This window comes from Pseudopodoces humilis, chromosome 2 (genome assembly GCF_049639895.1).
Source record: "Pseudopodoces humilis isolate 2021_Gansu_Grassland_sample_001 chromosome 2, ASM4963989v1, whole genome shotgun sequence".
Lineage (NCBI taxonomy): Eukaryota > Metazoa > Chordata > Aves > Passeriformes > Paridae > Pseudopodoces > Pseudopodoces humilis.
Genome location: NC_142201.1, coordinates 87,138,414 through 87,158,306, shown reverse-complemented (window position 1 = coordinate 87,158,306; position 19,893 = coordinate 87,138,414). Strand labels below are relative to the sequence as shown.

The 19,893-nt window shown below is 42.1% G+C and overlaps 2 protein-coding genes across 17 annotated transcripts in view; one reads left to right on the top strand and one right to left on the bottom strand.

Moving 5' to 3' along the window:
* Positions 1-11,142, top strand: part of LOC102107718 (rap1 GTPase-activating protein 1-like) — a 43,743-nt gene extending 32,601 nt beyond the window's left edge. For 6 of the 15 annotated variants that reach the window (XM_088051999.1, XM_088052003.1, XM_088052002.1 and 3 more), the window contains 4 exons: positions 36-152; positions 4,888-5,014; positions 5,103-5,205; positions 8,187-11,142. In XM_088051999.1, coding sequence (XP_087908125.1) covers positions 36-152; positions 4,888-5,014; positions 5,103-5,205; positions 8,187-8,344 — 505 coding nt within the window. In that variant the 3' untranslated portion in view covers positions 8,345-11,142. Of the gene's footprint in view, positions 1-35; positions 157-2,831; positions 3,633-4,659; positions 4,721-4,887; positions 5,016-5,102; positions 5,206-8,186 lie in introns of those variants that run through there. The other 9 variants (XM_088051998.1, XM_088051992.1, XM_088051996.1 and 6 more) reach the window with 8 other exon arrangements.
* Positions 11,143-11,276: 134 nt separating this feature from the next.
* Positions 11,277-18,793, bottom strand: GSTK1 (glutathione S-transferase kappa 1). Of its 2 annotated transcripts, XM_005523806.3 has the most exons (8): positions 18,631-18,790; positions 18,020-18,101; positions 17,156-17,284; positions 16,708-16,808; positions 16,256-16,291; positions 13,450-13,566; positions 12,858-12,951; positions 11,277-11,571 (listed from the first exon to the last, which is right to left on the bottom strand). In XM_005523806.3, the coding sequence occupies exons 1-8, from the start codon at positions 18,694-18,696 to the stop codon at positions 11,531-11,533; spliced, it is 666 nt and encodes a 221-aa protein (XP_005523863.1). In that variant the 5' UTR covers positions 18,697-18,790; the 3' UTR covers positions 11,277-11,530. The 2 variants fall into 2 exon arrangements, with proteins under 2 accessions (XP_005523863.1, XP_014108886.1); XM_014253411.2 differs by lacking the exon at positions 17,156-17,284 and having other exon boundaries at positions 18,631-18,793.
* Between the last annotated feature and the right edge of the window lie 1,100 nt (positions 18,794-19,893).

The following is a 19,893-nucleotide window of genomic DNA, read 5'->3' as shown; positions in this document are numbered from 1 at the left end:
GCCCTGGGGTATAGCTGGTTTCTCTTTTCTTCCAGCAGAGACACCACAGAGAGGATACAGAGGGTGTTGGACTGTCCAGGAACTTTCTTTGACCTGAAGTCTGATGGATCATCCAGTCCCAGCTCTCCAGAGTTCCCCAGCAGGAAGAGCAAGTGAGTTGAAAATAAATTTTAGTTTTTGAAAGATGCTCACTGTCTCTGGTATTGGCTTAAGTGTGGTGCATGTCTTGCTCTGTTGGAGGCTTTACTGAAATTGTCCACATCAGGCATTGTAGCACCTCAAAAGCTGGATGTCTGGCTGTGGCACAGTAGTTCAGAGCCTGTCAGGAACTTGGCTTTCTTAAACAGACCATGATGAAAGATTGGATCACTTGATTTTGGTTATATCTTTAGTGTAATGTGAGCTTGCATCCAACAGGAGACGCAAAATCCTAGCTGTCCAATTATCCATGTTTACTCATGTGTATGTTTCCTCTATAGTTTGCTCTGGAGTGATTTTGGAGCTTCATGGAGAAGCTTGGACAAGGGTATGTTGGGATGTTGGGTTGTACTCACGTTCTGCCCCTTTAAGCAGGATTCATGCCGCTGCTCCCAACCAGCGTGAACTAACCTGTCTCCAGTCTCCCCAAAGTGTTACAGCAGGATTCCAGCACGGTCCCATGTGTTGCACCTATGTTTCATTGCTAAAGCATGCCATACCACACCCAGTGGTATGTGCAAAACACTTCATGCAGTAGTCTGCAAGTTAATTCTCCAGTTTCTGTTTGTCAAAAACTGGAAAAATGCAATTTCCTGGTAATGGAGCTTTGCTGCTGCTAAGCTGTATTATACTGGGATGTGATCCTACCTAGAACACTTCAGGGAAACCACCCATTTACATTTCCAAGACTCCAGAACAGCCTGTCTCTAAATCAAAGGCTGCAGCTGACTTTCTGGAACATTTTGCCACACCTAATTTTTTTCAAGAGACTTAGGATGAGATCTGTGGCAAGAAAGGTAGCAAGTACTTTGTATTAGGTTATTTCCCTTTCTCAGGACTGTGGAGACTCTTAAGAAAATTTCAGGAGGTGCCCTAGAACCAGGCGTCCATGGTTATAGTTGCTTCAGGTGCCAAATTTGCAAAGGAAGGGCCTTCCTTACAGCTACACCCAATACTCCCTAAGAATTACAAGCTGGTGACTATCTGCAGTAGTTCAGCTACCCAGTTGTATGCTGTAGGACTGCTCTTAATTTTGTCACAGCCAAAGTGCAGTATTCTGGCATGGTTTTGCGTTTGTACTAGTTTTTTGGTTGTATGAGTGCCCAGAATTTTGGTGTGGAGGAGGATGGGAGCACATCTAGGAGATACAGACCATTTAAGGTGCTAGCTCTGGCAGCTAAGGACTAGAGGGAATGCCGAACATGGAACTGCTGATTGGTCAGCAGCTCCCATCTTCCAGCATTACCACATCATTCCACCTTCCCTTCCTCATCCTGCCTGGGACCTTGTTAGTGAACTAGAAGTTCCTGACAGGCATGTGTGAGGGACTCTTGTTCTGATTAGATAGCTGATTACCTTGCATAATCACCAAGAATTCTGCTTCCCCCACTTCCCAACCCCCATTCTCCATCAGCTAAGGAGGTGAGCCAGCTGCAAAGGCTGTTTCAAGTTGGTATCTACATGCTTTCAGAGAGCAAACACAGCATGGGATTTTACTAACAATACTTGCATGAATATTGTTTATGCACATTAGGCATGAACTGTATGATTTGTCAGTCTGTCTAGTTCTGTTCCCAGGGTTCTTTTTCCAGTCATGGACTCAAAACCACTTAGGATCACCAGAAAAAAAAAAGAAGTATTTTCATATCTGTGGTGGTTTAGCCCATTCCTGGACAGTTCATTTACAAGGTGGGATGCAGCATGGAGTTTTGCACAATTAGTGATTAGTCAGAGTTAGTGTTGTGATCTCAAAGTTAGGGACTAGCCCATGTGCAGCCATACTTCTTGCATGACTTCAGAGACAGGGAGTTAAGAACTTGTAATTCCACCATGTAAAGCACACAATTTTCAGCAAGACAATATTAGCACAATATTGCAGGAAAAGGCTGGGAGCGTAAAGTCTGTCTTGGAGACAGTTTACTGGCATTCTGCTGAGGTAGCCTACCTGTTTTCCATCAGCTGTGAAACCAGGATCAAGATGTAGGCATACTTGCAATGCAGAAGAGTTCTACCTTGTTCTGGAATAATTTATGTAATCCCTATTAGATAATAGAATGGGCTATCACTGGGAATATGTCATCTGGTTCTATCCATAGGGTCACAAGTAATTTCTGTTACCTCAGAAATGTCCAATGTCATGTTACTGGTCTTACATAATCATTTCAGATTCAAAACTTGGAATGATCAACCTCTTCACCTGTGTTCTACTAAAACCAACCTGGCAATAAGTACAAAGGGAACACATAGGTAATAGATTAACTATTTTACAGTAGAGGCAAAGCAGCACTTATGTTCTGTCCTCGCATGCTGAGTTTAACACACGTTTATGCAGTGATCAGCCAGCAATCCATGAAACTGCATTGTTCACTTGAGCTAATGATGTCTTCTCTCCCACATACAGGGACAATTGTCCTTAGTTTTTCTGCTTTACTGTCCAGGTAGCCTTCCAAATAATCCTTCTTCCCAAGGGACAGACTCAAAAGAATGAACCCAGTCTATGTAACCAAGTAGTAGAGCTCCTGAGGATCAGACGACTCTCTGGGTTGCATCTGAAAAATCGAGCACTGTACTGTGTATGTCCATATCCTAGGAAAAGTACATGGGTTTTTTGTATGTGTGTTTTCCCTCGTCAGACACATCTGAGTGGGGACATCAAGCCAAACAGGAGTGGACCGGATGCTACTCAGTCATTGGGTACCTCACTGAAGACACTTGCAAGACTTTTGGGGTGAAATCAGAGTCCTGGCTAAGAGGAGCATGAACGTGCTTAGAGGACCTCAAGGACTGTGGAGAGACCGAGTGGCACCAAGTAACGCTCCACTGGCAGTTCCTGGAGCAGGAATTCTGTGAGAGTGATAGATGGAGAGATGGACAGATAGCTCCTGTTGGAGCATTTTGGCTCTGTGCCCTTCCCATTGCCAAATCAGCAGCCACTGAACCAGCCTCTATTAATGATGGGGAACAGAGGCCACCTTCTGTGCAACCCCTTCTCTTCCCTTCCTCTCCCTTCAGATGAGGGAGAATAGTTTGGTCTGCAGAAGGCAAGAGCAGAAGAACACAACTCCACCTCTGTCTCTAGGGCCTTGACACAGGTCAAGAAATGCAGTGCAGAGAACAAGGATGGAGAAACCTGCTGAGGAAGGGTGCTGAGAAGGAGATACTTTGTGGAAATCTAGATCTCACTTCACTTAGATTCATGTTATTGATTTGCTCTGCTAAGGGAGAAGCATGTTGGCCTTCATTTCCTCCAAAATATATTTCCTAATCTCTTGAGGAAATATCTTTGGCCTTTATTGGCCCTGTCTTTACTGTTCTCCCTGTTGCATGCTGGCATGTAATATGCCTGGGACTTTAGGTTTCATTACTGCTTGTAGGTCAAGACTGGCCACATTTTGCAGTGTTTCTGAAGGAATAAATATATTTAGTATGTTAAAGGTGTCTGATCTTTCTTGCCTCTCTTGACATTTTTTTTTGTTCCTTAACATTTTTAAGCACTTCATCTCTCTCTTACTCACTGGTCTCTTATGCAGACAGTATTTCACCATAAATTTGGGGCTTACATGCACAGTGCACCTTCTACTATGTAAACGTGTGAGCCTCATGGACTGAATGACTATATCTCCTGAATGACTCTAAGCAGTGGATCCCAAATTCTCAGCTGGGAAGAGCTGACCTTAAGGGTCTTCTTTGATAGATCTGAGACATGCACCAGGCTACCTCAGTGTCTGTTCCATTTGATAGAGTGGTGGTAAAAGGATCCAGTACAGTTTGCTTTGAATGTCCCCTTTGAATGGCCTTGTGGGAGCTAAATTTTAGTGGGACAGACCTACAGGAGTCAGTTTATTGGCAACTGGGCATATGGAAAATCACCAGGATGGGGATCCTGACCTAGGTGTGTTCCTGTCCGTAAGCAGGAGGAAGGCTCTGACGTGTCCATGCAAGAGCTTGGCACTTGATCCTACATAGTTTGACACTGAGACATCCTGCAATAATGCAGAGCTCAGTAATGTGTTTCTACCTCCCTATTGCTTCCTTAAACTTTCTTAGTTAACTGTTCTGTAATACTGGTTAATGTCTGTCTGCTTTCCTGCCTCCTCCTGCTACACCTACCTGTACAGAAAACAGCAGTAACAATTTATAAGCTCTATGACATGCAAAGTATGCTTTTTATGGTCCCTTTGTTCTGTCTGGAATTTCAGGTAAGACAAAACATGATAGTGTGAGAGTGGCTGTGGGAATGGGCGGCCCAGACTGGGTTGCACCTGCCCTTTATACTGAGTTTAACATCTCTTCATCCTGTATTTAGGCTCTTAAAATCTCTGGTCTCCAAATTAAAATCTGTTGGTTTTAATGAATGTCTAGATATATTTAATACTTAATTGCAGGTGGTTTGAGTCACTCTGCTTTATTACACTTAGGTCTGTGACTTAAAAATTCATTCAGACTTGTCCTTCCACACAGTTATCCAGAATGGAGACAGAATTGGTGTTTCTCCTGAATGATGTAGCAACTAGAAATTAAGGTATGCATGCCAGTTCACCTGAATTCTGTTCCTAGGTGGAAAAACTAGCTGTGGATGAATAATATATTCTTACTGTTTCTGACTGCTATGTAATAAAGCTATGCCTCAAAAAATTCAGTCTGCGTGTAACAATAAGCATGATGATGTTGAATGCTTGCATTTCACAGAATGCTCAGGAGTCAGACTTCAGGATACTGTGTGATGCAGCCACTCTCACGTTCATCATCCAGTGTAAGCAGTTGTTGTAGTGGATTGAGGGAAAATGGAACATCTGAGGAAGAGGAGAATGACAGGGTGGGTGTATGATCTCTAACAAACAGAGGCTACCCTCCCCGATTTTACCAAGTGCATTATTAAAACACATCTTCTTTGCCCTCTCTAGGAGCTGATGTGCTCACTTAAGGGCCCTCCAAAACAGGATTCAATGGTTCAGAGTATGTGGCTGGATGACAGTGACTGCACACCCAGTACTTCTAGCTCACCAGGTAAAAAAGAAAAATAGAAAAAACCCTCTACTTATGCTTCTAGAAGTGGATGAGAGGTTAAGCCAAATCTTCTGTATGCTGTGCTTACTATTTTAGAAGCACAGGTAGATGATAGCCCAGGAAATGGGGAGAGAAGCTGTCATGCAAAGTTTAATGGGGAAAGAATGTTTCAGTGGCATGAATAAATAGTGCTGTACATACTGCAAAAGGAGTTACAGACTGCAAAGAATTGTTTATTTTTTTTCTGTGGAGAGCTATGGTTGCATTTCTGAATGCAGTCCCCATATAAACTAGATAGTTTGGACATGGGATCATAGGAACTGCTTCCTGAACAAAGCAGTATGCTCCTGAGAAGGTGGGTAATCAGGAAGCTAACCTGCACTGAGAGGTTTTTGCCAAGGCTGGGCTCTTAGTCTAGTACTTGATTAAAGCTAACATAGTTGATTAAAATCAGCTTGGATCCATTCACAGTGCAGAGATTATTATAGTTTATTATAGTTCTTGGCAGTTCTCTCCAGTCCTGTGGCAGGGACAACCGTTGTGTTTCCTGCTGTGGAGCTGGATCACCTGCCCTGATCTCAGACCCTGTTTACAGTTGTATTTCACTTTGTTAAAATTAACTGGTTGGGACTGAAGCATTTCTTCTTGAGCATCAGCTTTAAGCTAAAATTGGGAAAGTTTAAATCAGTTTCAGTCTGTTTCTGAGAATGAGGCTGTGTAAGATTTTGGGAAAGTATGATTGAAAAGACTCTTTTCAGTTTGGGGAGTCATTAGAAACTGTGAAAGGCAAAACATTTAACGTTTCTTGCTGGAAGATGGGAATAGAAGCATGTTGAGGTGGTAAGAGATACTAGGGATTATGTGTATGGCAAGGAAGAGAGTTGGTTGGAAGGAACTGTGAAATCTTTATAAGAATTGTGTGAATAAGGACTGTTTGTAAAGATTACAAGGGTCAGAAAGTGGGGCTAACTTTAGAGCTAACTTTGATGATAGAGTTAGTCTCCACAGCTGCTGTATATGAGATACCAAGAGTGACCATCAGACAGATCTCTTCTTAAAATTGTCTGTATCTTAGCAACAGCATTGAAGATGAGATACTGTCAGATATTCTGCAGAGACCTCTGTTCTGTGAGATGTTCCTCTTTTGTTGTGGATGCTGGAGGCAGGGGTCCTGTCCATTGGCCTCTGCTGCTCTTCACAGATAGTTTCTCTATCTGCTGACTTTTTATTGTCTCACAGAATATGAATCATTAATATGCATCACTGAGAATAATCATTACAGAGAAGGCAATATAAATTTTTTAGGTTTTACAAACATGAGGACAGAGAGCAGTATCCTGGTAGTTTAGTTTTGCCTTATTATTGAGTTATCCAGTAAGTATTCAGCCACAGTTAATGCACTGTGTAAAATCAGAATGAATGGATTTTTTTTTTTTTAATGGAGAAACCTAAGACAAGCCCACTGTCAGTCTAGATCCTATGCTGAATAAATCCAGCATTCCTAACCCATGTACACATTCTTGGCTTCTCCAATTTGCCTTTCAGATTGAGAGAGCAAAGTTACAGGGAAAAAAAAGTCAGCAGTCTGTGGTCATTATGTTCCCAGATTATGATATAAAGAAGTGCCATTGCCAAAATATTTTCTGAGTTGGCTTTAAAGCACCAACATGTCTCATGTGCCAGTGCATGTCACATGAGGCAGAGGTGACTTTCCCCCTAGCCTCAAGGGCAGGATAAAAATTCAGCTATAACTCTCCTTAACACTTAGACACTACCAGTTGTGTTAGATATGTTTTATTTAGTTACTTGGCCTATTACTCGCTTCCTGAAAAAAATACATCACAATTAAATTTCAGCACAGTGGAAGTGGGATATATACAAAATAGAGAAGAACCCTCATATTGTAAATTCATGTTTAAAACCACTATTTAGCAGCATTTGGCAGGGATTTACCAGTTTTGTTTTTAAATCTCATTTTAAAATTACATAATGACATGTCACTGGGAAAGGGGATTGTCTGCCTTGGAAAAAATGCTGAAAAAATAGTTGCATCTCATCTGTTTCCTAGAAAATACTGGTGTGATCACATATAAGTTAAAAAAAAAAAAAAAAAAAAAAAGTGTTCCTTGGAAAATCATCTTAGCTTACTATCTTACTGCAAGAATACCACACTAGCTTTCTTCACTTTCCTGATTGAATGGTGGTTAGATATGCCATCAGAAGTATTCACTTTCCCATTCTACCCCTTAGCACATTCCACACCAACATCAACTCTTTAATTCAAACTCTTTCCATTTTCCTCTGATTTAAAGAAGAGTTATAATACAGATTTATGTTGTGATGCAGCTATGCATAAATTCCCACAAACTATACTGGTTAGGAAATGACCATATTTAGTAATTTTAACCATAGGATGGATAGAAGGGAGGATCACCTAAGAATAAATGTAGAATGGTTTAAGAAGGCTATTGTCTTAAAGACATCTTACTCATTTCTTAAGAAATGTGTATGGTGAATATAAGCTGATTACAGAAAGCAAGAAAATGCTTTTAATTTGTGAATTTTTCAAGTATTTAATCCCTGGTTTTGCCATGGTGTTGATATGTGATGAGGCAAATTCCTTAAACCCTGAGATGTGGGAATCTCAAGGGAGGGGTGAGAGGGAGAAGGAAGAGAAACACTGTGAGCATAAGATTAGAGTCTGCTTCACAAATGTGTATCCTTGGGAATAAGGCACTCAGATTGTCTGGAACCAGTAGCTGATGATTGTTTTTTAAATGAAACGAAAGCAGTCACTTTCCTCATGTTTCGAGCTGGAATGAGAAATAGGTGAAAGTAACACTAGCAGTTTGGGCATACGTACACTCCTTTCACTCTTAGCTGTGGATGAGCCACAGATCTGTGAAAACCAGCTATGTGTGCAGCTTCTGGGATACCCTCTTGATTATTTCTGTATTGTTCTGTGCTTGGTTCCCTTCTAGGAAGCAGGTTGCTTCCTTCCAGCAGTGTTGCTGGCTCCACTGGAAAAGGAAAAGGCAGCAAAGCAGAGGCTCAGCACCATAATCCAGTAAGTGCTTTAATAAAATGTTTCCTTCTCACTTGCACAGAGGTAAGGATGGGAGAAAAGAGAGAGGCTTGATTTAGGAGGTGTTGCTTGCTGAGGGTTGAAAGGGCAGCAGGAAGGCGCTTGCAGGGGGAGGTTAAAGCAGTGCCTTGTTCTGCAGGCCTCCATTTTGTGCTGTGTGTGATGTCAGCGCTGGAGCACTGTCTGCTGCACGCAGGGTGAGGAGCACAGGTAATGGACATGGTGGGAGGAGAGCCATGGGCCCCTGGCCATCCCTGCCTCACTGAGACAGTGCAGCAAGGGCTGTACAGCTTCTCAGCAAGCAGACCTAGTCCCTTACCTTTCTCCCCACGCCACCTTCCACAGCCAGCAACTCTGGCCTGTCTGATTTACCTAAGTGCTCCCTTTCTCAGCTGCCTCTTCCCTCTCATGGAGCAGCATTTCCCACTGAGATTTTGCTCTTTGCCCTAATCTAGGCAGTTTATTTGTCTTTGTTCAGTTCCTTTGCTCAGATGCAACCTACCTTTCTCTGTGCCTAAACTCTGCTTTTTAGTTTCCTTACTTTACAGAACCCCCTTCTGTTGCTCATTTTCTGATGTGCCTATCTGTACACATGCTTATTTGCTTTCAGCCTAGCATTAGTGGGACCTGCTTGTCCATGCCAGTTTCACAGCTTTTCTAGATATGGGGAGTGGGACTTGATTTCCTGGTGAGGTCTGTAATAGAGCAAAGGGGAACACAACTTCAGGTTTGTTCCCTAGAATTCATAGTCCAATTTTGTTGAGAGTCTCTCTTTTTGCTCAGTATCCCTTTCTTTGCCCTGTATCTTCCCTGGCCTGACAGCTAAACAGCTGCCTTGAAAGTGGTGAGGAGTGGGGCTCTCAGGAACTAGTTTAGTATATAGCTGAGTAGAGTATCATCTTCACGGAAGAAAATTCTTCCAGCTATTCCTAAATATTCCTAAAGAGCTGGTAGTTCTTATTGTTGGTGTTTAGATCTTCAGTGCTCAAGTTGTAGCTGCCCTGCCACCTTGTGGCATTCAGAGCAGTCAGGTGAACAGTCCAGCTCCACGTGGTGGTGGCCACTGGTGCCGCAACAGATCAGAGAGGGGAGCTGGTACCACCAGACTGTTTCAGTGTGTGCTATGACAGAGATCAGAACTGAGCATCACAGTTCAGCTGCTAGCTGCTGTTTACTGGGGTCATCCCCAGAGTGTCTGCCAAGAGCTTGTGCTCACATCACAGCTCTGTAACACAGGAGCAAGGTTGTCTAAATGAGGGGCAGAACTCCCACAAAGTTCTGCTCCCAAACAGGCAAATTTTGCTCAAAATAGGTACAGAGTTGGAATTGCAATAATCTGCAAACTCACTGATACAAATGCAAAGGCTGTGGTTTTGCATTTACTGGTGGCTATTACAGGCAATAAGCAATGTATCTCAGTAGTGCTTAAGTATGATTTTAGTATCTAAGGTTTTGAGCATTTAATTTCCACTGATTTGAAGTAGGTCAAGGAGCATTTAAGATAATTTTGTGAAATATATTGCAGCCTGTAGGATCCATGTCTTTCAGTCCATCTGCCAAATCAACAACATTCTGCCACAAAGGCTGGCTATTTTTCAATTGATCTGGTTCAAAGAACAAAGTTTTATGAGACCCTGCTTTTCACTGTGAGATTACTTCCAGATGTTCCCTGAATTCTCACCAGCTCCTTACCAGAGTTCATTATTTCCACAAAAGGACATTTTACCCACTCCTGAGACAGCACTACTGGCTTAAAGTGATGTTTTAAGTAATTCCATTTTATCACAATCTCTGAATCAGTTTGATAGCACAGATTGGAGACTAGCAAGTTTCAGGGAAGAAATGGCAAAAAAAAATCTCTTTAACATGGCTTCAGGTGACTCAAAGAAACCTATGGCACCCACATACTGGTAACTTCCTTGTCATTCTAACTTCTCTTATCTCTCACAAAGATTTCCTTAAGTTCCAGGCTGGATTTGCCCAAAGACTAATGGTTGTACTGGTAGAAAGGAGGAAGGACTCCTACAATCCTAGGGTATTTCCTGAAGAAATGAAAGAAGTAAAAATTGTGGATGGGGGAACAAATGATACTGCCAGAACACTTTCAGCTGTAACAACATGAAGGATGCAGGTTTTTTTTCTGATGCTTTGTTCCAGGATTTGCTGTTCAAGTGAAAATAAATGAATATGCTTTACCTTAAAGTTCAGAAAAAGACAAAACAGGGAATTTCAGCTGCTGCTGTTTCATTCAGTGATGCATCAGAGAGTGTGGAATCATTGAGAAATCAAACTTCATATAAATCAAATTTCCACGTGTTACTCCAATTCACCTGATACAGGGCCAGGCTCAAACTGTTTCCATGTGAATTTTCTTCATTTTATTGTTTGCAACCTTTTCCACTGCAGACTACATGATTGGAAGTCCTTCACAGCCATATCCAAATCACCTTTGAGTAGGCAGCAATTAGGGCATCCTTGAAGAAGCAAAACAGAGTTTTCTTCAGTTACCAGCTGAACCTACAATGGTGTTCACTACCATCCTCCAAAGACATTACTGTAAAACTTGGATTCATTAAAAACCCCTGCTGCAAAGTTTGGGGTTGGTGCCACATGTGTGGTGGTTTCCTCAAATATCAGTCACTGCAGAGCAAGGTGTATCAAATATTGTCCAAGATGTGGACAGTTCCTTTTAAAATTCTTTATGGGCTCCCTAGACTCTTCTTTGGGCTTGAATTGTGTCCTTTCCAGCTGCCATGATGCAAAGTAAAAGGAAGCATTAATATCTTAGCCTGTGCTTCTTATGTCTATGTAGTACACTGGACTTAAAATAAAAGGAGAATGTGGCCAGCTTCTCTTAGGTTGTGTGTGTGTGTTTATAAAAGGACAAGCAGGAAGACATGAGAAACGCAGAGATTGCAGTCCAGTAACTACATAGTCCTCATGTTTTTAGGGTAAAGGAAAGAAAACCAGCCAGGAAAGAAGAATGTTCACTCTGCAAGAAGTTAAATCTTTAATGCTAATCTCTGATATGTTGAAAGAAAAGAAACACATTTGTGTTGGTAAACACATCACCAGGCTGGCAAACCTTGAAATTCTTCAAAATTAGAGATGAGACCAGTAAAGCAGTAAAGTGAACTGTTAAGGGTGAGAAAGGCATCTTTCCATAAAATTGAATACATTCAGATAATCACTGAAGATTGACATATATATTTTCTTTCTTATATATTTCCCTGGGACTTTTCACAGCTTAGGACTTGGAACTGGTCCCAGCCATTTTTCACCTGTAAAACAAACCAACACAAAAGAGACAGTTAAAATGTAATCCATACAAGTGATTGGCTGGTCATTTTTCTGCAGCAGGATTACTGTTCCTGCTCTCATGAAGGGTAATTGCTGGTGACGGAATACAGATTTATATCTTGTTTGGTGTGCTTCAGCCAGCTCCATAAATCTTTCACTGTCTAGTCACAACTGAAACTATGCAGAAGAATTATTTTCCTCCATTACAGATGAAACATTCTGCATGTCAGGGGTAGTCCACATGAGGGAGAAATGAGCTCTATTTAGGATTCATTTTGGGGGGACTGGGAGTTAAAAAAAAAAGAGTGCAAGGCTGGGGAGTCAGAGAATCAAAAAGAAAATCTGATTAAATCCTTGGAGCTGAGACTAGAAACCAGGCTACAACATCCAAATCAGTGACTAGTGTAGTGGGTGTTGGGTACTCTTCTTCCTGACTCTCGTGTTCATCAAGAATATTTTACAGAATCAGAAACTCATCCAAAAGACTAAAAAAATAAACTCTCAAAAAATTTCCCTTTTGCTAAAGCCTGTGACTAATACTAATTTGCATTAATTAATATTTTCTGCTGAATGTTTTCCACAAATGTGAGCTAATTATGTGCATAACTCTTTCTAGAGACACTTTCTCAAGTGCCAAATCTTGAGATGAATAGTCAAATGCCTTCTAACTCATAAAAACAGGTGACTTCAGTTTTATTATTTATCACAATCTACTTCAATCTCTTAAAGCATTTAAAGTGTGTGTTCTGTTAATAGAAAAATGAAAAGAAGGGTGGTCAATATATGAACAGCTGTGTAGGTAGACACAAGTTATGGATTGGGGAGTTGTAATAATGTGCTTTTACTAAGAAGGAACCAATATAAAATGAAAATGTTAGAATGATTAAAAAAAAAATAAGAAAGCAGTACCAGCCATAGTCATAATCTTAGCCAAGGCCTACTGTCTAGTAGCAAAAGGTTACACATGAATATTTTGAGAACTAAAGAGTTTCAGTAGTATTTTGAGAATGGCACATGGAGCACAAAGCCTTGAAACATACCAAGAGAGGATGGAGAACTCAAGTTACTTCTGGTCTCGAAAAGGATCATTTGGTCATTTTAAATGTACTGAGACAGATTTCAGTCAGCAATTTCATTCCAGGAGAAGGATAACCAACATTATTTAACATTTGAAAGCCCTTAAGAGTGTTTTACTCAGCTGCATTACGTATTTTGTTCCAAGAGGGTGAAAGCATGAAACCAAAGTGATGCAATGAGGTAGACTCACCTATAATGCTGCCTAGCAGCTCTAAACGGTCAGAGCCAAAAAACAGATGAGGTTTCCCATCATAATGTGCCACAACAGCAGGCATCCCAAATGCCTATTGACACCATGGAGATGAAACAGAGAATGTTAAAATGAGAGAGTTTCTTGCAGACATATCATCAATCTTCAGGAATAAATAATTCCCGATAACTTTTTTTCCTCCCATTCTTTTTACCTTCTTCATTCTTAAAGATAAGCCTAATGAAGCCATCTGAAAGTAGGTGACTCTCTAGAGTCCGTGTACCCCTTTTGAAGGTGCATGAAAAACAACCTGATTAATCCACAGTTCTATTCCAAGTAGCAATAAATAGTATCTCTTAGTACTGATCCTGTTCTTGCTGTCCAGCTGGAATGAGCTGAGTGGGTCACCCTTGCTTTCCCAGATGACAGCAAGATAAATTACCAACAACAGTGAGGTGGCTTTCACACACACTGAAAAACAAGGAGTCTATAAAGTGCTTTCTAATCATCCTCCTTGTTCCTTGCTTCCCTGTATTCTTAAGAGGGAAGGAATACGTATCTGTGAAGCCCAGTGCCTTTGGAAGCATCTCACCCCATATTTCACTGCTTCAGCTGTTGTCTCTTTCAGTCTGTCCTTCACTGTAGGGGATGAAATCATTTCAAGTGCCTTCTGGGAGAGCTCTGCTGAGAGCCCAGCCTGTTGGGCAGCCTATGAAAAGATGATACAATTAAGAATACTCTAAAAGTAAATGCTCTTAATTCCTTCCCTGGTCTAATTACTTGAATCTTCAGTATTATCACCTAACGTCTATTGACAAAAAATTTCAAAATACTCTTGAAGCACTTTTTGCACAACTGTCTTGCTGTATTCCCAACCTATTAATCAATAAGTTTAATCAATTTAACAACTCTCAGATACAAAGTAGAAGAGACATTTTAAACCTTCTGAGCCCCAAATCTGCACTTTTTTTCCCAGGAGTTCCTAAGCCGAAGGAAAAAAAACCCAAAAGAACCTTTGATACAATGACTCATTAGCTACCTTATAAAAACCTCAAACTGGTGTTATGAAAAATAAAATCTCACTGTACGAGCCTACCAAGACAGAAACAGTTTGTATGACAAGTGTGGCCACATGGGATCTATAAGTGACACTGCATGAAAGACACTAAATCACAGAGGTTAAACAGTTGCTGGTGTTACTGCTGTATCTTTTTCACTTCTCCCAAGCCTCTGCTACACAGCAATGAGACAAAGTAGCCAAATTTAAAGGCCCAATTTATCTGGGAACAGTGACGTACAAGTGCCCTTTGAATAAAGTATTTCACAAAAAGGACACAAAAACCAATCCCCACCCAAAAAAACACAACAAAAAACCCCAAAAAACCACAATATTGCATATGGACAAGTAATCCTGCACATGCAGGTGTTAATGACTCTTTCTTTCAATTACTTTTTTTCATGTACCTTCTCCTGTTAACACATCAGGGAGACGAGGGGCTCTTTTTGACTGTGCTTGAACAGGAGGTTAAACAAGTGCACCACTGGACTAGAACAGAATGCTTGGTAGCCACAGTGTTTAGACTGCAATATTTACACAGTGATGTATTATTTGTCCTCACCATTTCAGGGCAGGAACAGGATTTAAGTGGACTGGGGCAGAATTCAGACCATGCATCGCTGCTATAGCAATTTATGTGAAGCTACTGCTGACTAAATAAAGAAGTAAAAAAATACTAAGACAATAAGTCAAGTAAAAACGTTCAGTTTTTCTGACTGATGTATAAAATAAATTCACCTATAAAGACTCGGATTATTGGTTGGAATCTCTGACGCACCTTTGGATAACAAATCTCCAGAAGAGAGGAAAGTGTAGTACTTGTTGCAGGAGTGAATGAAGACACTCCTCTCTGTCCTTGGTGAACAGGGGGGATACTCATTGACTGCCAAACTGTGACTAAATTAGAGATCATTCTGAGTATGAAGTTTGGCACTGAAGTTCTGCTGTCCTTGCTTTATTTAAGTAATGATAGATTCAGAGGCTATGTGACAATGTTCTGTATGTATTTATTCACTGGTTCTAGTTGGAATGGAACTACTTTTCACAGAAGCTCCTGTAGTTTTGAGTTTCAGATCTGTGACCAAAACAATGCTGATAACATCCTAATTATTTTAGCTATTGATGAATGGTGTCTGCACGGTGTCAAAGGCAGTATCTGGTTCTCACTCTCCCCACCACAATGAATAAACTGGGGCTTCACCAGAGGCTGGGAGATGACCTGAACTAACCCAAGAGACAGACCATGCCACATGCCATGCTCAGCAGTAATTAGTGAGGAGGGGGTTTAGGCAGGTTACCTTTTTCTTAGGAACTGGCTGAGCATCAGTCTACATGTAGGTGGTTCTTTATTTTCTTTCACTCTGCTTCCACTTTTCCTTTGCTTATTAAGTAATTTTATCTCAACCCACAAGTTTTCTGGTTTTTATTCTTCTTTTCCCCTGTCCTACTGGGCAGTGGGAGGAAGCAAGTGAGCACCTGTGTGGTGCTTGGCTGCCTACCATGGTGAAAGTACCACACTTATATCCTTAAAATCTTGCTTCTTAAAAAGGAAAAATGCAAACCTTTGCTGAAATTTTGGTAAAAAGCTACGCTAAGATTAAGCTGAAGTGCAAGGACTGGACTTGGGAGGGAATAGCAAGACTGAAAGTTTCAGATTTCAGCAAGGGATGTTGGATAGGAGAGACTAGTCAAGGACAACTCCTCTCTTCATATTCCAAGAACTTATAAAATAATGAAGAAAGGAGAGACCTTCAAGAGTATCTCCTAGTATACTAACTTACATGCCATTACAGCTTTTACTGTAATAAACAAAATCAAAAAGGAAAAATAAGTACATCAAGAGTATAATTTCCAGGTATGTAAAAGGGCACTTTTACATAATATAAAAATAATACATAATACAAAATATAGCATTGAGCTTAATAGAAAATCTGACTCCATCACTCTAAGAAAAGTCACCTTCGCCAGGTGTTGCATTCCACCTGAATATTTCATACAGTAGGAACACCTCAATGCATTCTGGTGAAACTATTTCAACTTTCATGACTGTTAATAAAACAGTATCAAAAGATAACTCATTGTCTAGCCTGGTTATCTTGCCACATGAACTAACAAAAAAAATAGGTGTATTCTGGTTCTGAGTGTTATGTAAAACCTGACAAGGAAAAAAACCCCAAAATTCCAAACTGTCGGGGTGCAATGCTGGTGGCTCGGAACAGAGCTGCAAGTGAATTTAAATCCATTTTTTTCATTTGACAGAGATGTCTTTATTACTGATCAAAGTCATCAATAAAAATCTCTATGAGAAATGCAGAAGCACCAAGAAAAAGGAGACACTTACAGCCAATATGTTCTCTGGCTGACTGATATCTTCATGCTGGTAAAAGAATAAAATATGTAAATCAGTATTTAAGGAACAAAAGCTCAGCTCTGGATTTAAAAGTAAGCTTTCTAAGAAAACAAAAATAATCCTAATACTAGTTGCTGGAGAAATTACCTCAGAAAAAATCTTAAATCACCTAATCTAGGAATGTATTGAAGTATTTTCTGATATGAACCACTGACCCACTGGTCCAGCCTGTTGGACCCACCATATATACCTAAAAGAAGGCAAATTAACTGATTATAAGCTAGTTCTTTTCATAGTGGCTTCTGAACCACTGTGACCTTGAGTTCCTGCTATGACTTTTCATTAAGACATTTTCTTCCTCTTGCTGGAATTCCACATTAGAATGATGTGGGACAGGAAGGGTGACAGAAAGGGTCAAGAAGCTGGCTGCATCAAATACTGACCTGTGACCAAAACCGCATCCAGAACTCCCTAGATAAGGGTTCCAGGTACTGTGGGTTTGTCATATCCATGGCTGTGATAAAGCGCATGGCCGTCAGACTGCCTGGATTCGTGGGGAGACAGAGAAACACTCAGACAAGTCACAGCATCAGGAGCAGTGTGGTCTGCAAAACTGCTACCTAAGCACAGTGTGATCTCCCCTGTAACAGCCCTGAGAAACCCACAGTCTGTACAGCAAAGCTCAGGTTGATCCACAGTTTTCTCCCATGCTAGTAACATCCACAGCCATATTTCTCCAGAAATTTCTTTCATGGCTATGAATGCACAGCCTTTGCACTGCTCACAGGTTCAGGAAAAGGCTGCACACAGGGAATTCATCTTCACTTTTACTGGTAGGGAGAACTGGAACCAGAAGTGCTAGGGATGAGAAGTACCAGCTAAGACTCTTACTTGTGCCCGTGATACGCTGGAAGTCATCTGCGGACATGTGTACAGGCACCTGGTAGTATTTTGCCATCCTTTTCATATCCTTCAGCATGTATTCACCTCGCTTTGGTAACATTGCTGGTGGCTTGTTACCTTTTAGGAAAAAGTTCTGTTGAGATTTCCAGCTGTATTATAATAACACTGAACAAACTGGATGAATTATGCCTCACATGTACATATACCAAAAGTATAATTTCATACTGGCTTACTGAAAGATACTTGGCTTTTCCAAAGATAATGCTATGATTTATGGTTTATTTCAGTTTTTTACATATCAAAGCTTTAAGATAGCTGAATCAGTTTTAAACCAAGGTACAAATGTCCTAGCAGGGTTTTATGTTGATTCAGACAGATGACTTTAAGCTAAGCAACTCGTAATGCATGGGTAAACCGATGTAAAGGCTTGTTAATTCATGATTTATAAGTCTTGGTAATGTAATTAAGGTCATGAATACTGTTTCAGGGCATACTTGTAATCCGTCCTGCCTATCACAAAGTGCAAGTGTTCCACAAATTAATTCTGGTTTAAAATCTAACTCTAGGAAAACACTCCATATCAAATTATTATTATTTATTTTACTGTATTTTAGAACTGATGAACTTTGGTATAGACTTTCTGTGTAGTTGCAACAGCGTGAAATTCCTTATGACTAATTTCTCAATCCCCTTGGAGCTCCACAGCCCTATAGTTAATCTGTTACTGGTGTCAAAACTTAGTTCAGAGCTGGCTCTGCGTGGGCTCTGCACACACCAAGGGCCTGCACACTAGTGCTGTGCACTAGTGAAGGAGGTGTCTCCCTACAGAGCTCATCTCCCTGTACTCCATACCAGTTTGTTGCATTATGCCACCAAGGAAAGCTGGACGGAAGCGCAGGTCAATACTCCAGATGTGCCGGTACCGGCAGAGAACCTGCAACGTGAAAGAGTTGTGAGGGATTCACAGTCTATAGATGTCTACAGAGCTGTGTGCAGCTAAGGCAGTAAATACTACAGATAAATCCTTTCCTACTGTATTAGGGCTAGTCCTAAAGCCTTTCTTGGATGCTGCCAGAGAACTCTGATCTCAGAAAAACCGAGGGGTCTCTGTAAGGGAAAGATCAGGCTCATTTAATGATCAGGACACTCGCACTTGTTGAATATGAAAACTATCCCCTAAGCAAAATGTTCAGCACTAACTCCTGCACTTGGCGTTTGGCTCGGACACGCTTCCCTGTTGTCCCTGGATTTCAACACGCGAGAGAGAAACCCAGGCACCCCTCAGGGGTGAGGGAAAAAGTAACTACGGGGCGCAAAGGGCGCTGCCAGCAGCCAGCGGCCGAGCTGCCCTTGAGCAGCCTTACCAAGGGGAGGCGGCGGCGGGACCGGCCGGGAGCCAGAGCCGCTCAGGCACCGCGAAGACCCGGCAAGGGCCTCCCTCCCTCCCTCTGCCGACCCCTCACCTCAAACGCCAGCCAGGAGTACGGGGAGATCACATCGTAAAACAGCTCCACGACCGTCCGGCCCATCCTGGCCCCGTGCCGTGCGGTGCCGGAGCAGCAGCAGCAGCAGCCCTGAGCAGGGAGCGGGAGCGGGCGGCGCTTCCGCCGCGGCGGGACGGAGCCTCCCCCGCCTCCCCCGCCGCCCCTCCGGCTCCGGCTCCGGCTCCGCCTCCCCGCGGCTGCTGCTCGCTCGGCCCGGCCCCGCGCCTCGCCTCGCCTTATGCTTCTAGAGGCCGGGGGAGAGCGGGCTCCCGAGGAGGGAACCCGGGGGCTGACTCAGCGGAGCAGTGCAGCATGTTTTCCCGGGAGCACGGCTTCCCTGCCGGTTCAGCAAGCGGTTTTATCCCCTTACCCTCCATTTTCCCCACACTTGTTCCTCCTCCATTCACGTAAGCCCTTCTCTTTCCCCGCTTTTGGTTCCTCCCCTGCCCATTCCACAGGAAGTCCTTATGCAGTCCCCAGACGCTGTAGTTCTGCCACGGCTCCTTCCCCGGTGTAGTGGAACCCTTTAGTGTTGGATGTGATCTGGAACGTGCTCCTGAATCCCTCCTTTGGCTGTAATCTTGATTTTTTTTTTTTAGCAAAGCAGCTTTCTGAATTACGAGTACGTTTAACTCAAGAATGAAAAACCTGAAAGGTCAACAACAGTTTGTGACCCCTCACTGAAGTATTTTTTTAACACCTGAGCACCGGGCAGTGAGTCAATCGTTAAGAAAGTATTTGGGAGAGAGGTGGAAACTTAAGTGTGAAGTCCTTACCAAGCATATTGGTGGCAAAAAAGAACGAATGAGTGACTGAATAAAAATTCTGGTTAGGAAAATTGTTAGGGCTTCTCCAAAGGGAAATCCTGCCTTACATTTTTCTCAAAGGGTCAAAAATAGTGCAGAGTGTGACTTCAAAGAGTTGCAATAAGTCACTGCCTCCGGCATCCTCTGGGGTCTGTGGGCCCCTCTCTTCAGGCCACTGGAGCCTGAGGATGTGACTGCTGCTTTCCCGAGTGCTGGTTCAGCCAGTGGAGAGGCTGAGTGTGTGTCCCAGAGAGATACACATGTACACACAGAGGTGACTCCAACACAGCTGGCTACACACTCTGCAACAAGCACTGTTGCCTGTAACCCCACTCACAAACAACTTCCTTTTGTACCTGTTTTTTTCCAAAAGTTTGAAAGATGGATTTGTAATGAGCTCAGCTGTAGCCTGATTCTCTTGGGTTTCATCCTGTAT

Coding starts and splice junctions, on each gene's coding strand:
- GSTK1 (XM_005523806.3), bottom strand. CDS start 18,696: ATGGGCCGGACGGTCGTGGAGCTGTTTTACGATGTGATCTCCCCGTAC. Junction 16,292..16,707: donor GGATGCGGTTTTGGTCACAG/GTCAGTATTTGA, acceptor TTCTTTTACCAG/CATGAAGATATCAGTCAGCC. Junction 13,567..16,255: donor AGCCAGAGAACATATTGGCT/GTAAGTGTCTCC, acceptor ATCTTTTCATAG/GCTGCCCAACAGGCTGGGCT.